The 18,107-nt window shown below is 40.1% G+C and overlaps 1 protein-coding gene across 2 annotated transcripts; it reads right to left on the bottom strand.

Annotated features, from left to right (window-relative positions):
• Positions 1–1,633: 1,633 nt before the first annotated feature.
• On the bottom strand, positions 1,634–17,309 carry lpar3 (lysophosphatidic acid receptor 3). 2 transcript variants are annotated; one of them, XM_014215629.3, is made up of 3 exons: positions 16,852–17,309; positions 15,226–15,983; positions 1,634–5,221 (listed from the first exon to the last, which is right to left on the bottom strand). In XM_014215629.3, the coding sequence occupies exons 2-3, from the start codon at positions 15,965–15,967 to the stop codon at positions 4,881–4,883; spliced, it is 1,083 nt and encodes a 360-aa protein (XP_014071104.1). In that variant the 5' UTR covers positions 15,968–15,983; positions 16,852–17,309; the 3' UTR covers positions 1,634–4,880. The 2 variants fall into 2 exon arrangements, with proteins under 2 accessions (XP_014071104.1, XP_014071103.1); XM_014215628.3 differs by having other exon boundaries at positions 15,226–15,980; positions 16,852–17,297.
• Between the last annotated feature and the right edge of the window lie 798 nt (positions 17,310–18,107).

The following is an 18,107-nucleotide window of genomic DNA, read 5'->3' as shown; positions in this document are numbered from 1 at the left end:
CATTTCCGAGAAGTAATAACAAAAAGGTTGATAGTGGCCCATTGCATGCACTTACAGTATACAACACTCACAATTGCAATGAGATTAACAACCCAGGGATCTACCACCTCTCAGAGTTGCATTCAATGAGAATGAAAGAGCTATAACTCAGAATTCTAGGGTCCCATGTGGCTCCGTTGGTAGAGCATGGTGATAGCAACACAAGGGTTGTGGGTTCCAGTATACAAAAAGTATAAAAATGTATGCACTACCTATTGTAAGTCGCTTTGGATAAGAGCTTCTGTTAAAATGTACAGTGGGGTTGCCCAAAAAGTTACATATTGCAGCTTTAATTTGCATTACAAGAACACGGTAATTACAGTAAAGCAGTAGAAATGACTGCTACATGAAGTTTGTAGTCCATGTCTGAGAGAATATAAAAGCAAAACAGTGAGCAACAGTAACGTTAGGTTTAGGGTGGGCTAGCCTTACGATTAATTCAGGGTACGTTTTTGAGTAAGTCAAAGTTGTACGCTCTTTTGAAAGAGGCAGTCTGAGATGTCCTATTTGAAGCCCAAATATATCATACTTTGACTAAAATTAAGACTTAATTTGCTTAATGATAATATACCGTACACAACATGAAATGTCACCAACAGATTTAATTTGACAACAGACTGTGAAATAACTGTTTGATTATGTAATCTTGCCATCAGTAGGCTTACGTTGAGTTTCAACCAATAAACGGTGATAGGTTCCCAGCAGTTCTCAGTCAGTCAAGCAAATCAGAGTTAAGGAACTAAAATTTGTCTGAAATAGTAAACTGTTGAGAGCAGTTTATTTTATAAAGGTCAAATGTACCTCCTTTCTAACTGTCCAAAGATTTTCTGTAGCACTTTAACAAATTACTTAATTGACTCCATAAAAACCAAGGGCCATCCATTAGTCCAGCAAAACAGAGTAAATCACCCTGAAGCACCTCTACTTGAGCACAAGCAATCTAGAGCAGTGTTTCTCCACGCAGGCTACTCTATCTGGGTTGTGTTCAGTAGGTAGAAAACGTTTTGAAATAGAGTGAAACAGGAAGGTGCTACCTGATATTGTCAAATAAGAGCACAGATTTTCGTGCTCTTCTTGGACACGTTCAGTTAAATAGCACTTCCCCGTTTCAATCCATTTCAAAATGTTTTCTCCTTAATGAACACAACCAAGGTCCACTGTGAGTAAGCTGACATCACTATTTGTACTCAAATTGCATGCTGGTCACTGATACATCAAAGTTTGAGAAACACTGACTAAAAGGGACCTTTTGACCTAGCCATGGGGGTTTGGAGAAAAACCTAGATAATGTTTATTAGGCACCAAACAGAAGAAAAAGATCTAGGTGCAGTGAAACAGGGAGGAAATATGGGTACTTGTCCTATAAGAAATGCTATTTTTTTTGTTGCTACGGTGTGTCCTAAAGAACACTACCCTGTTGAGGTCACAGCACGCATACCTTTCCTATTTATAGCACCACTCAACAACCCCCCCCGACTCTGTAACCAAGAGGTCTTCTGTTTTTTTTTGCGTTTATCTCATTGGGTTAGGGTTAGGGTTATGTCGTATATGTACATATACGACATTCTAACACGTCCCACTGAATCAAACAAAGTCAGAGGAAAAATGTGTTTTAATGAAGTTTTTCCTTTTACACAAAGAGTGGTTTAACCACATAAATAGTGTACAACAGGTAAAGAGTTTCAATGATCCAGTAAATTATTAATCATTGGTCTCCTATGGAAGGAAGGGGTACTCCAGTCATATCCTTGTCAGTTCCCTGCAGGCATATCTACCACAGGAATCCAGTGTGTCGCAATGTTTACAAACCTGGGCCTTGCTCTCAGGTGAGCGAGCAGCTGTTTTGACAGCATGACACGGTGATGGCCATTACGAGTTGCATGAAAGGATGTGCAAAAATTCCACTACAAAAGTTTAAAAAAAAGTTTGATGTTGACAGTGCTCCAGGCTTTTCTTTTTCTTCTCAGCTTGGACATTGACTGTGTTGCTATACATTGCCTTCATACGTATTCACACCCCTTGACTTTTTACACCTTTTGTTGTGTTACAGCCTGAATTTGAAATGTATTACATTTAGATGTTTTTTTATACTGGCCTACACACAATACCCCATAATGTCAAAGTGGAATTATGTTTTTCAAAATTTTGACAAATGTATTAAAAATGAAAAGGTGAAATGTTTTGATTCAATAAGTATTCAACCCCTTTGTTATGGCAAGCCTAAGTAAGTTAAGGAGTAAACATTCACTTAACAAGTCACATAATAAGTTATATGACTACCTCATCTCTGTACCCCATACATACAATTATCTGTAAGGTCCCTCAGTCGAGCAGTGAATTTCAAACACAGATTCAACCACAAAGACCAGGGAGGTTTTCCATGCCTCTCAAAAAAGGGCACCTATTGGTAGATGGGTAACAATAATAAAAGCAGACATTGAATATCCCTTTGAGCATGGTGAAGTTATTAATTACATTTTGGATGGTGTATCAATACACCCAGTCACTACAAAGATACAGACGTCCTTCACGCAGTTGCCGGAGATGAAGATAACTGCTCGGGGATTTCACCATGAGGCCAATTGTGACTTTAAAACAGTTACAGAGTTTAATGGCTGTGATAGGAGAAAACTGAGGATGGATCAACAACATTGTAGTCACTCCACAATAATAACCTAAATGACAGAGTGAAAAGAAGGAAGTCTGTTCAGAATAAATATTTTCCAAAACATGCATCCTGTTTGCAACAAGGCACTAAACCCATCACACTCATCTCTGGACCTCGATGCCAGCTGCACTGAATTTTTCAGTATTGCCCTCTAATCAGGGACTGATTTAGACCTGGGACACCAGGTAGGTGCAATTAATTATCAGGTAGAACAGAAAAACAGCAGAACTTGTAGGGTAAGAGTTGAATACCCCTGCACTAAAGCAATACTGCAAAACATGCTGAAGCAATACATTTTCTTTCTGAATACAAAGCGTTATGTTTGGAGCTAATCCAATAGAACACATTACTGAGCACCACTCCCCATATGTTCAAGCATAGTGGTGGCTGCATCATGTTATGGGTATGCTTGTAATCGGACTAGGGAGTGGAGCTAAGCACAGGCAAAATCCTAGAGGAAAACCTAGTTCAGTCTGCTTTCCACCAGACACTGAGAGATTAACTTCTTTTAGCAGGACAATAACCTAAAACACCAGGCCAAATCCACAAGTGAGTTGCTTACCAAGAAAACAGAATGTTCCTGAGTGGCCGAGTTACAGTTTTAACTTAAATCTGCTTGAAAATCTATGGCAAGACCTGAAAATGGTTGTCTAGCAATGATCAACAACCAATTTGACAGAGCTTGAAGAATTATTTTAAGAATAATGGGAAAATGTTGCACAATCCAGGTGTGAGATTTACCCAGAAAGACTCACAGCTGTAATCGCAGCCAACAGTGATTCTAACATGTATTGGCTTAGGGGGTTGAATACTTATCTAATCAAGATATACTAGTGTTTTATTTTTCATTAACTTTTTACAAATGTTAGAATTTTTCTTTCACTTTGACATTAGAGTATTTTGTGTATATTGACAAAAAATGACAATTAAATCCATTTTAATCCCAGTTTGTAACAAAACAAACGAAACAAAACAAAATGTGGAAAATTCAAGGGGTGTGTATACTTTCTGAAAGCACTGAACTCGTGTTTAATTTTCCATTTAAAACATTTTTTTTTTAAAGAAATAGTGTAGATCATTGAAAAAAAAAACTTAAATTAACTTGAATGACACTTTGTAACAACAAAATTTGAAAAAAGTCAAGGCACTGTACATAGAGTGGTGTTAAAGGGAGTGACTACTGTACTGATGATGCAGCTGGCAAAAGAAATGACTTCCTTTTGGGGTACAACATGGACCACTGACTGTCAAAGCAAGGTGGCATTAACGGTCTTCCTTTAAAATGACAGTTGTGCCAATAGCCATCTACTGTGTATCTAGGGCAGTTTGACATTAGAAAAGTTTGACATGTTTCCAAATAATCGTCCCTAACCCTTCGATATTAGCAGATTGTAAGGCAAACAATATGGTGGACGCTCCACCACTACGCTGACACTTCAGATCTGCAAACATTTTAAGGTAAGGGACAAGAGCAAGGGGAAGGGAGCAAAATTGGGACTAGTGCTATCTATTCTAGTTGAGAGTCACACATTTTCCTTCCATTAGAAAGGAATTTGTCAATTCATTAACACAACATTCAGGGATGTTAGCAGCCAAATACAGTAGATTATGATTCCCTGTATGTATCAAAAATAGGAACAATGAGACTTGAAAACCATATTTAACCCCTAATAAGCCTAGTACTATAGTTCAATGATGTATTAAGAGCAATGCTATTTCGTCAAGTACAGTACTTTGTTTTCAAAAGGAAATAAGGGCAAGATTAATACCCTTATGAAAAAAATCCATGAGATTTAAAAGTTATACGGTGGGAAAAAGCATCAGTTACTCTTTTCAAGATCTTAAAAAAAAATATTGAGGTAAAAACAGGAAATGTACCATTATACCACTGTCTACTTCATATCACAACATCTTTCTTCAGTCATTTGGATATACTGTAGTCGCCCCCTTAGTTTGCAGGCTAATATCCCATATTGGGCAGAGTAGGGATGGCCCTTCACTCCTCTAGGAATCCTCCACTAAGGCCCAGACCCAGTTCGAGCTGCCCTTTAAACCAGTTAGCTATACTGAAGACAACATTGGACCGTAGAAGACCATCTGTGTCTTTATATGTCTCTCTACATCCACTTGTAGAGACACTCCCACAACGGCCTTGCTTGCCTCAGGTCTTGGTTCAGGCCTTGAGCATCCCCTGGGCGTCCGAGCCCTTGATGGTCTCCTTCTCCTCAGAGGTCTGCGGTGTGGTGCCCGTCTCCTGGGCTGAGCTGAGGGGCCGGGCGTTGGCCTTGGACGAGCGCTGGCGCCGGGTGCCATTTCCCACGCAGCGAAGCAGGTTCTTGAAGGTGGTCCACATCTCGTCATCCTTGTAGGAGTAGATGACAGGGTTCATGACCGAGTTGAGTACTGCCAGCAGGAGGAGCCAGCGCTTAAAGAGCATCACCTCGCACTGCTGGCAATGGAGGCCATCTAGCAGCAGCACCACCAGGCCCGGCGTCCAGCAGATCACAAACGCCCCTGTAACGAAAGACAATAGAGATTATAAAATATATTATATTATTTCAAAACATTTGAGATATATCCAAAAGCATTAGAGTTTAGATCAATAGATTAGAGATTATTAGAAATATAATATATACTATTTGCCACAGTCACACTGGGCTTATTACACAACTCTCCTTCCCTGGCAATAGATAACAGTAAAACTCCAGCCAACATGTTTATTAAGGTCAAAGGTTGGAGATATCTTTATCATCATTAGAGATGAGATTATTAGAAATATTAGATACATCTCCAATGTTATTACAGATTAGGGGCTATATTTTATCAAACCTAATGTAATGGTAAATCTAAGCGCTGGAGGTCACGCTACAGGTCCCTGGGTCTGTCAGAAATATTACTGCTATTTTCACAGCAGTTATTATGAGCGCAAAAGCTGGTGGTGGCACAAAAGGGTTGGGTTTTGATGCATAAACAAGTTGCAGGTGTGACCAGGGCTTGGACAGTCACTCCATGGCTTGATATTGCATGTGTTAGTCTTTTTGTTGTCGTCAACTCCAATTCGGCTGGGGGCATGGAATATTCTCATCCTAGTCCATTGTGGCTTGATAATACAGTTTAGGAAATAAGGGTAAGATTCAAGTATTAAGTATTAAATAGCATAGGCTACAGTAACAAGTGATAGCAACAGTAGAAAAAAAAACATCAGTGTTTGCTCAATATGTTTTGAGTGTTGACAGTCAGCATTGTTGTAATTGGATTCAAAGAGTGTAGGCCTCTAAGCACTGCTCTAAATTGTATTGTATGTTCTCAATAAGCAAGATATAGCCTAGAGACCTAACGTTGATATGGTGTTAAATGACTGAAAATGTGAATAGCCTGTGTTTGGAGGAGCGCAACTTTGGTAACCAGACAAGAGCCAGTGGGGATAGATCCAAACAGAATGGAGTATGCCCTGCAGGTTGGCCTATATGAATTGTGAATAATGCAAAAGCATGAAAGCCTCATGAGTAGACCATTTAGAAACATTTTATGGATAGGCTACTTGGCTAATGCATGGCCAGGATAGAAAAGACACCATACGCATTGCTGTTGAACCAGCTTTTGTTTGAGTAGGGTAAGGATAACCTAGTAAGGTCTTGTTTTTTTTATCAAACAAAATGGAAAACAAGCAATTGTTACAGGAAAATAACTTACATTTTTCTAAATTCAAGTGTCACTGGATTATCTCATCTCTCGTTCCATGATGGGCATATAGCCTACATGGAGGGTTTTTTATGCATATCCAAAATAATAACAGGAGCTGGCTAAAATTATGTAATAGCCTACATAGCTGTCTGCTCACTGTTCTGCTGCTGCGAAAATTATATTTTAATAAAGCTTTGGCGATTAACTCCAGATGAAAATAGATCCCTAGATGTATTAGAGATATCTCTTTTGGAGATATGTTTACTTTATTTCAACAGGTCAGGTGACTGAAAAATCATTCTCACTTAGTGTCAGCTATGACTGAAACATCATCGTTCTTTGAGAAATGGTCATTGTAAACAGGAGCCATACCAATTTTTTTATTTTGATTGGTTGGACTTGAGCAACAGCTTATCGTACTGAAGATGGCTGTTGAGCTTGTGTGCATAGATTGAAAGAGATAATCAATGCTTGATTCAAGTTAGAAAAGAGGCAATGAGGCATAGGATGCTACACCACCTCAGCCTCTAGGTGTGTCCCTATAATATCTCCTTTCTCCTGAGGTGTGCACTTATTCACTACTTCTCACAAATCTAAAAGCATTAGAGTAGTGGAGGCACGGGCTAGTGGATGTTTCCACCATATTTGTTATACCAGTCATTTCCTATTCAAATCACTGAAGGGAAGTGAACAAGTGCACACTTTGGGAGGAAGGAGAGATAATTGGGACATCGCTTCTGTCACTACACTGGAGACAAAAGCAAGAGCTTCCTAAGTTGTGATGGCTTGCCAATGAATACCGTCTGAGGAAAGCAGGTACAAGTTAGAGAAAAACCGACGGACCAAAGACTGTCTTAGAAGGAAGAAAATTATATTTTTCAATCTTTGTGTCTCAGACACTACACTCAATGTTTGTCTGAATTTTCATTCGACGTGAAATCCCAACCAGTATCTAGGCTAGTCACCGACAGCAGAGCGTGTTGCGGCAAGATTAAGGGATTTCAGGGAGCTTTTCTAGGACATGTAGCAGCTTGTCCGTTCTGCCAATACCTCTCCAGAACCCTGCTTCAGCTCAGTAGAACAAAAACAGCAATTGTGTTCTCCACAAGGGAGAAGAGAGGGAGGGAATATGAACCACGCCTTCTCTCTCAAAAATACATGGTCACCAACTAAAATACAAGGAGCAGGCAGAAAGAAATGGTGGGGTTCCATGGGTGTTTTATATGAAATATTCAAAAAAACTAAAAAAACATCTGGGTTGGGAAGCGGGCATGTTTAGAGCACATGTGAGCTTTTAGTTGAGGAGCATTCATTAACCTCTGAAATATATGTCAGGTTATATATCAAGGGAAGCAGAATAAGTCAAGGTTTTTCTCTGCAGTTCTGTTTGCTTCAGTCTAAATCCATAAATGGTCCCACATATTACAGTGAAATGGCTATCATGAATGTTTGCCTTCTTCCTTTCCACAGAAGCACAAGGATGATGAATCAAAGCATAGGGGTTGAGTTTATGCACGTGTGCCTAAATAGCTACCATCAAGCACAATCAGGTCCCAATCTCGGTGTGAATCTTTGAGATTATTTTACAGCTACCTGTATGGGGGGCTTCTTCTAACCTAATGCTCCTCAAAATCTTTAGTCAAATATTACTGTAACCAAATATTGTGTATGCTACCTGGCTAGCTGTTTATATCTGTCATGAGAGATGACTGTAACCATAACAGTGTAGAAAACACTTTAGCGTCCAATGCAGCCATTTTGATCTCAATATCAAATCATTTCTGGGTAACAATTAAGTACCTCACTGTGATTGTTTTCAATTAAAATGGTCAAAAAGAAATAACAGTAAACTCCAGCCAACATGTTTAACAAGGTCAAAGGTGATGCCAAATCTCCCTGCATTCTCCTTCCACCATTTCATAAATGATAGATGTTAGTGATATTGGAGATATACAGTGCCTTCAAAAATGATTCACACCTCTTGACTTTTTTGTTGTTGCGTTACAGCCTGAATTTAAAAATGCCTACATTTAGATTTGTTGTCACTGGCATACACACAATATCCCATAATGTCAAAGGGAATTCTTTATTTTTTATTTTTTTACAAATTAATAAAAAAATGTTGAGTCAATAAGTATTCAACTCCTTTGTTATGTCATGCCTAAATACATTCAGAAGTAAAAATGTACTTAACAAGTCACATAATAAGTTACATGGACTATGTGCAATAATAGCGTTTAACATGATTTTTTAATGACTACCTCGTCTCTGTACCGCACACATTCAATTATCTGTAAGGTCCCTCAGTTGAGCAGTGAATTTCAAACACAGATTCAACCACAAATCCCAGGGAGGTTTTCCAATGTACTCGCAAAGAAGACCACATATGGTGAATATAGAAAGTATTGACTCAGGGGTGTGAATACTAATGTAAATGAGACATTTCTGTATTTCATTTTCAATACATTTGCAAAAAGAAATGAGAAAAACATGCTTTCACTTTGTCATTACACACTTCACACTTTTATTTTTACACACTTCATATGTATTTACTGTATGGTAGTAAAGGCTCATCCTATATAACTACTGCTATACACACCTTTCCTATTCATATACCGTCCATATTTTATATTTGAGATTTGTCAAAGTAGCCACCCTTTGCCTTGACAGCTTTGCACACTCTTGGCATTCTCTCAACCAGCTTCATGAGGTAGTCACATGGAATGCATTTCAATGAACAAGTGTGCCTTGTTAAAAGTTAATTTGTGGAATTTCTTTCCTTCTTAATGTGTTTGAGCCAATCAGTTGTGTTGTGACAAGGTAGGGATGGTATACAGAAGACAGCCCTATTTGGTAAAATATCAAGTCCATATTATGGCAAGAACAACTCAAATAAGCAAATGACAGTTCATCATTACTTTAATAAGACACGAAGGATAGTAAATCCGGAAAATGTCAATAACTTCTAAAGTTTATTCAAGTGTAGTCGCAAAAACCATCAAGCGCTATGATGAAACTGGCTCTCATGAGGACCGCCACAAGAAAGAAAGACCCAGAGTTACCTCTGCTGCAGAGGATAAGTTCATTAGAGTTACCAGCCTCAGAAATTGCAGCCCAAATAAATGCTTCAAAGAGTACTTCAAGTAACAGACACATCTCAACATCAACTTTTCAGAGGAGACTGTGTGAATCAGGCCTTCATGGTCGAATTGCTGCAAAGAAACCACTACTAAAGGACACCTATAAAAATAAGATACTTGCTTGGGCCAAGAAACACAAGCAATGGACATTAGACCGGTGGAATCTCTCCTTGGTCTGATTAGTCAAAATTTTAGATCGGCGGAAATCTGTCCAAAGTTGAGATTTTTGGATCCAACCGCCGTGTCTTTGTAAAATGCACAGTAGGTGAACGGATGATCTCTGCATGTGTGGTTCACACCGTGAAGCATGGAGGAGGAGGTGTGGGGGTGCTTTGCTGGTGACACTGTCAGTGATTCATTTAGAATTCAAGGCACAGTTAACCAGAAAGGCTACCACAGCATTCTACAGCGATATGCCATCCCATCTGGTTTGCCCTTAGTGGGACTATCACTTGTTTTTCAACAGGACAATGACCCAAAACACACCTCCAGGCTGTGTAAGGGCTATTTTACCAAGAAGGAGAGTGATGAGTGCTGCATCAGATGACCTAGCTTCCACAATCACCTGACCTTAACCCAATTGAGATGGTTTGGGATGAGTTGGACCGCAGAGTGAAGGAAAAGCAGCCAACAAGTGCTCAGCATATGTGGGAACTCCTTCAAGACTGTTGGAAAAGCATTCCTCATGAAGCTGGTTGAGAGAAGGCCAAGAGTGTGCAAAGCTGTCATCAAGGCAAATGGTGGCTACTTTGAAGAATCTCAAATATTAAATATGTTTTTTTCTGTTAAACACTTTTTTTGGTTACAACATGATTCAACATGTGTTATTTCATAGTTTGATGTCTTCACTATTATTCTACAATGTAGAACATAGTAAAAAATTAAGAAAAACCCTGGAATTAGTACGTGTGTCCAAACTTTTAACTGGTACTGTGTATAATACAGTTGCAGTAGTTTTTTTTCTTTCAGAAACTGTCAGATATAGCATATGTCACTGTAAAAGTTTTAAACATTCTGCCAACACCTCTAGACATTTTATCAAGTTCACAATTGCTAGTTCCTTTAGAAACTGCCTTGGCCTAATTCCAATACTTCCAAAGTATACAGAAAATAAGGGCGTTATTGTCACCATAAAAGGTGAAGGATGGGCGTTTTTCAGGTGGAGTTTTCACCACGGATCTGATTGATAATAGGAAACATGCTTATTTATTATTTAAGTTTATAGATATCAATATTTTGTACATGCGCACACAATATTTAGTGTGAAATGTATGCAACGGTTATAAATGAGGCCCCAGAAAAAGTCTGGACAGGTTTATCCAGTCACTAATTCAGCGTTAGTCAACACAAAATAACAGATTTCTATTCACCTGAAACATGAGCTAACAAGAGCTGTTTTCTTCCTCGTACAGCCCCAGTGATATGGTTGAGTACTTGTTTCTTAACCTCCCAAAAACCTCTCCCCTGTTCTTATCATTGTCACATAGAATAATGCTTTCACATGAACATTTTAGGCATATTTAGAAGCTTGTTACGTTTTTTCTACCGGTTTGCTGTCTACTGTATTCCCAACTGAGATACTGACAATAGAGTTTTTATTTTTCAATCTTGAGTTGACTTTCTGCATCACAATGTTATCGAACAACAACTCACAGATGGAATGTGGAGAATTGCATCAATTCTTCCAAATTGCTCTAGGATAGAGACAATTGTATCATGACAAAGTGATTGAGTAACACACAACGTCAAATGACACATGGCTATAATGTGGGAAAATTCTAGCAGGCTCAAAATAATACAATGAGACACCATCCCTAGCGTCTTGAGTCTTTCACCCCAGAATAACGTAACGGTAGGCTTGACTTGAAACTTGAGGACATAAGAGCACAACAGCTAGTTTAATGGGGACAATTGCATCTGAAAGCAATTGCACGCTGCCTGAAAAACCCCTGAAAGTATAGGTTCTTTTTGGGGGTTCTTCTGAGAAAGCCACCGACCGTGCAGTCTTGGGCGGTTTCGGCTGAGATTCCTGGCAGCCTAACCAGTGTGTGACTGTGTGTGTGTCCTTGTGCTAGAGATAATTACATAGAGCAGTCTTGAAGACACTCTGTACAGAGAGCGAGGCAGCTTCCTCCACGCCTATCTGGGGTCGACCAGAGCGCAGAGATAGTCTGCTTTCGCTTTTATTAATCTAGCAGGAGGACATCATATAAGAAAACACTCCTTCTAGCACAACATAGAGCTGTAAACATGCTATCTGGCACATACAAAAAGTTGATGTACACAAAAGGTTTAGGAAATTCAGCAGCACCTACTGGCCAAGTTGATAACAATCAAACTCGTCTGACCTGTACTGAGGAGCCATGCTAAGGAGAGGGTGGGTGTGCTCAACTATTGTCTTAAATGCAACATATCCTGTTCCGACTCACCTACCAGCAGAGGCCCGCATTATCTTATCTGGGATGTGCATGCTCATGTGCAGATGTGTATGTTTAGGACTGCACATTTGTGGTATGTTTGCTATTCACACACATGTTGAAAACAAGCCCTTGTAGACTGATCTGCACATTTTTTATTTTTTATTTAACCTTTAACCTATGCAGGAATTTGAGGTCATTCAGGTCAGAATATTTTTTTTACAGGGGAGACCTGTGCCCTGATTCCCAAAAGCATCTTAAGCCTAAGTTCATTGTTGGAACCTTCGTAGGAGCTTTGTTAACAGCTAAGTGCATCGTTAGATGCTTTTCTCCCTCTCGCGTCACTTTATAGAGAAGATCTCCGCCATATATATGTATATCGTTGTATATCATTGTATTTTACATTTGTGTGACTGGTCTTGTCTATCAGTGTATCGGTGTTTTGTTACTGTCGTGTTTTATGTTTTTGTGTGGATCCCTGGAAGAATACATGCTGCTTCGGCAAAAGCTATTGGGGATCCGAATAAACTGAACAAAACTTAGAATCAAGATGTTTATCTATCTGTCTGTGACCACCGATAACTACAAATACAAAGTTGTGAATGTCTTTTGCAATTGTTACAAACTTACAAAGGATAAAAATATGCTTGAAATTAAAAATGAGATGACAGCATTAAAAGATAAATACAGTATAGGCTACATTCACCTATATACACTGCTCAAAAAAATAAAGGGAACACTTAAACAACACAATGTAACTCCAAGTCAATCACACTTCTGTGAAATCAAACTGTCCACTTAGGAAGCAACACTGATTGGCAATAAATGTCACATGATGTTGTGCAAATGGAATAGACAACAGGTGGAAATTATAGGCAATTAGCAAGACACCCCCAATAAACGAGTGGTTCTGCAGGTGGGGACCACAGACCACTTCTCAGTTCCTATGCTTCCTGGCTGATGTTTTGGTCACTTTTGAATGCTGGCGGTGCTTTCACTCTAGTGGTAGCATGAGACGGAGTCTACAACCCACACAAGTGGCTCAGGTAGTGCAGCTCATCCAGGATGGCACAACAATGCGAGCTGTGGCAAGAAGGTTTGCTGTGTCTGTCAGCGTAGTGTCCAGAGCATGGAGGCGCTACCAGGAGACAGGGCAGTACATCAGGAGATATGGAGGAGGCCGTAGGAGGGCAACAACCCAGCAGCAGGACCGCTACCTCCGCCTTTGTGCAAGGAGGAGCAGGAGAAGCACTGCCAGAGCCCTGCAAAATGACCTCCAGCAGGCCACAAATGAGCATGTGTCTGCTCAAACGGACTCCATGAGGGTGGTACGAGGGCCCGACGTCCACAGGTGGGGGTTGTGCCTACGGCCCAAAACTGTGCAGGACGTTTGGCATTTGCCAGAGAACACCAAGATTGGCAAATTCGCCACTGGCGCCCTGTGCTCTTCACAGATAAAAGCAGGTTCACACTGAGCACGTGACAGACGTGACAGAGTCTGGAGACGCCGTGGAGAACGTTCTGCTGCCTGCAACATCCTCCAGCATGACCGGTTTGGCGGTGGGTCAGTCATGGTGTGGGGTGGCATTTCTTTGGGGGGCCGCACAGCCCTCCATGTGCTCGCCAGAGGTAGCCTGACTGCCATTAGGTACCGAGATGAGATCCTCAGACCCCTTGTGAGACCATATGCTGGTGCGGTTGTCCCTGGGTTCCTCCTAATGCAAGACAATGCTAGACCTCATGTGGCTGGAGTGTGTCAGCAGTTCCTGCAAGAGGAAGGCATTGATGCTATGGACTGGGCCCGCCCGTTCCCCAGACCTGAATCCAATTGAGCACATCTGGGACATCATGTCTCGCTCCATCCACCAACGCCACGTTGCACCACAGACTGTCCAGGAGTTGGCGGATGCTTTAGTCCAGGTCTGGGAGGAGATCCCTCAGGAGACCATCCGCCACCTCATCAGGAGCATGCCCGGGCGTTGTAGGGAGGTCATACAGGCAAGTGGAGGCCACACACACTACTGAGCCTCATTTTGACTTTTAAGGACATTACATCAAAGTTGGATCAGCCTGTAGTGTGGTTTTCCACTTTAATTTTGAGTGTGACTCCAAATCCAGACCTCCATGGGTTGATAAATTGGATTTCCATTGATTATTTTTGTGTGATTTTGTTGTCAGCACATTCAACTATGTAAAGAAAAAAGTATTTAATAAGACTATTTCTTTCATTCAGATCTAGGATGTTTTGTTTAAGTGTTCCCTTTATTTTTTTGAGCAGTATATTTAAATCATATTGAAATACATTATGTTCAGTCAATTGAGTTATATTTTGCTAATCGGCTACTGTAATATTTCATTATGTGGGTAAGCATTAGAATAAGCCGACTCAATATTTACAGCCACATAGGTGGTAATATCTCTCTAGGAGCTGATCCGTCGTCAGTATTTTGAATAATTATAATGTTAAGGTAAGATTTGACTAGAGAAAGCTGATTCAAGAGCAGCGCTGCCTTTCTTTCGAACCTTTCAGTATCGACACATGCTCTAACGATGTTAGTTGAAATTACTTTTCTTTGTTAGTGATTTAGACACTTGCACAGATGAGTGATCCTAAGTGGAGAACCATGTTATTAAGCGGAGACAGATCAGAGCAAATAATATGCTTCTGTGCTGAATAAAGTGCTAAGTAACTGCAGCCCAAGTTGAAGACACACAACTGCACAGCAAACTTTGAGATTCATGGTACAATCGTCCACTTTTTAAACCAACACCCAGGTCAAACAAAGATTACTCAAAAATGATGTCAATATCAGTCAAATTATCTCACTATGTGGGATATATTGAAGTGGTCTTTTTAAAGGCCTTGACCATAACATTTTGCTCAAACCTCAGTTGAGTTAATTTAATCAGGATTTTCCCCACTATCTTGGAAATGTAGATTACAATCCACTGTTGTCAGCAACATTGCTTCCCCTACCTTTCTCCACACTCAACCAGCTAAATAACCTTTGAGACAAGCTTGTGTGTGTGTGTCTAATTGCTTATGAGGAAAGTCGTTTAAGAACCAATGAAATGATCAAATGTTCTGCTACTTAAGAGCACAGAGTACCAGTGCTACTCAGACTTTAGGAAGGACTACATTTCCCAACAGTGAAATTCTGATGGGTCCAATCAATAACTTTTTTTTATGTAGTCCTTCATAAAGGTCTCAGTACTACTCAGAAACACATTTGAAGTTCCCACATTGACACAATGTGAGAGGAATCCGATGGCCTACCTAACACAGTCATGACTGTCTTGATGAGCTTGATGGGTGTCCTCTTGCGGTTGATGGAGCCGCTGGTGTGTGGGCTGAGCACCGCCGTTTTCCTCTTGACGTAGGTGTAAATCCGCAGGTAGATGGACACCATGACCAGGAACAAAACCAGGTTGGACACGGACCAGAAAATCAGGTAGCTCCGGCTGAAGATGGGCGCCAGCTGGGAGCAGTCCTGAAGGTTGCAGATGCAGTTCCACCCCAGGCTGGGCACGGTGCCCATGAAGATAGAGATGGCCCACACCAGCACGATGAGCAGGGTCACCCGCCGCTTGGTCAGGTTACTGTGGACCTTCCAGTTCATCACAGAGATGTAGCGCTCCAAGGCGATCACTAGCAAGTTCGCCAGAGAGGCTGAGAGACTGGTGTCCAGAAGCCCTTGACGAATGAAATAGCCCCTCACGGTTAGTTTCCTGGACACCGTCCCGGTGTTGAACATGAGGTATATGTAGGCTATTCCAGCGAGGAAGTCCGAAGCGGCCAGGTTGGCCAGGAGATAGTAGAACGGGTAGTGGAACCTCTTGTTGGTGATGATGGCGGCAATGACCATGGCATTGGACACCAGGATAAAGCAGCAGAAGAGGGAGCCTACAACTTGGACCAGAATGAGCTGTGTGGAGTTCCAGTCATCTTTGGTCTGGTTGCTGTTGCTGTAGAAGAAGCTCATGGGCTCATCATAGTAGCATTTGTTCTGGCTGGCCATCTTGAGTGAAAGGCTGCTGACGAGAGTTGACAAGAGATATAAAGAGAAAAAAAAAACCATTATTTATTGGTTTCTATTTAACATTCTAACAAATATCAACCTTTTGGAATTCATGGTAGGGCTACACAGTATAACTACATGGGCTAATTTAGTGCAAAGATGATAATGAGAACTCCAGACCAAAAGTTCTAATAAACCCATTATTTGTGCGCTGCCAGTTTTCCCAAGGCCAAATAACTCCTGAACTGAGAAAGATTAAATTACCCAACTCTAAAGGGCAATCAACATGTCAAACATCCTTTTTACTGGAAGCAGCTGCATAAATCACTGGTTAATCACACATTTTCTCATTACAGAGGTATAGTGAGATAAAGATAAAGACATTCTGAGCTTCAACTCTGAAGATATTTACCAACAGTATAGGCTATGGACTCTGACAAAACCAATTAGGTATGACTTTTACAGATATCATGTATACAATCTCTTCCATATAACAACTTACAACTAAAAGGAACAAACTTTATTCCCATGATTTTCTAATGACTATGCATCATGCAATTTGTGAAACAACCAATTTTAGTATGACAGAAATCTTCAGAATAAAATACCAAAGTACAATCAATGGAGAGAAATGTTTTGCCATGTAATTCAACGTTCCTATGGAATGTCTAGTTATTTATAATTTTATAGTAATAATAAAAATAGTGTAGCCATAAATGCTTCGTCTTTCAACACTTAAAATGTAGACCTCTATGATTACGATAAGGAATTTCCAAACTCAAAAAAGTCGTATTATTTGCGATTGAAAGAGAGTAAGTCTTATAGATCATGCCGGAAATGATATGCAAATATACGCTAAACAAAATGTAAGAAAACTGACTTACCAGGTAAAGTTTACCTGTGCAAATATTTTCTATCGAATCCTTTGTGTAAACGGAATTTCTCATTCGTTCTACTACTCATTTCAAGAATGTCCTCCTTCATTCTACCGGGGCAACTTTACAGGAGAAGGTGACGGTTGTGAGTGAAGGGAATGAGGGAGAAAAGTTTGAGGCAAGAGTAGTCTGACGTAGAGGGTGTGTGACACAGCTTCTCATATCTCTGCTCCACTGGCTGCAGTAAAAATAATTCCTTTGTATGTGCGTAGTTCACCACATGAGGCCATGAGCTAAAACAATTGTCCTACATGCCTACCATTCCACTTGTATGTTAGAAAATGATATTCAATGGTGAAGGTCTGGGTTAAAAAGTCTATGTTAAAAAAGACTGGAATAAAAGATCCATAGCTTGCCTACCTGTTGGTGGCTGGTTTAGTTAGTGTATTCACACAACCTCAAAACCATTCAGAGGATATCTACATTCCTGCAGGAAAAACACTGAATAGATTACACAACAGTAATAGAGTGTTACATAGAATCACCACCCCCACCTCAGGGCAAATGCCACTGCCAAATACTAACCAGCCACTCATGAGGCAATACAACACTAAAACAACATTCATAAGAATGAGGAAATAAGATAAAGGTAACTGAAGGTTGGTTTTTCACTTCAACATTGTGTATTATATCTATTTCACTACAGACCACCTAAGGAAAATTATTCATTTGATTCTTCGTTGACTCTGTAAAGTTGGATTCTCTTTTTACTGACTCTTGACATATACTCCCTGATGATCTTTCCTGAAGTGCCAAAGACGGTTGTGTTCCAGCTTGTTCCTACAACAAAGCAGATTGTGTGATGACAAGGCTCATTGCCAACATTACATGGCATTCGTCATAATAGTCGGACTCATCTTATTCAGTCATAAAAATCCCCCTATGAATCACACACTTTGTCAGACAGTCATCTGACCAATAACTTTGAGATACTCTGGCAACATAAGATCCCATTTTGAGTGAATGTATAGCAGATATAAAATATCCATAATGCATTATTTACACATTCACAAGCATTTCATGAACGTGTTATAACATGTCCCAAACGCATTAAAAGTTAATGAGATATATCCATAGTATATCTATAGCACAATCATGTCATGCATTAAAATAGTTCCTATTTTGATATCTTAATAAATGCATTATTTCAATGACAGTGTGGTGTCATCATTATGGCTGTTCTCAAAAGTGTGCTTCTGCCATAC

This window comes from Salmo salar, chromosome 10 (assembly GCF_965601325.2).
Source record: "Salmo salar chromosome 10, fSalSal1, whole genome shotgun sequence".
NCBI lineage: Eukaryota > Metazoa > Chordata > Actinopteri > Salmoniformes > Salmonidae > Salmo > Salmo salar.
The sequence above is the reverse complement of the archived record's forward strand: the minus strand, read 5'-3'. Positions and strand labels throughout refer to the sequence as shown.

Excerpts from the sequence above, each read along its gene's own strand:
- lpar3 (XM_014215629.3), bottom strand. The coding sequence starts at position 15,967 with ATGGCCAGCCAGAACAAATGCTACTATGATGAGCCCATGAGCTTCTTC. Across the intron at positions 5,222-15,225 it reads GACAGTCATGACTGTGTTAG|GGGCGTTTGTGATCTGCTGG; the intron begins GTAGGCCATCGG and ends CTTTCGTTACAG.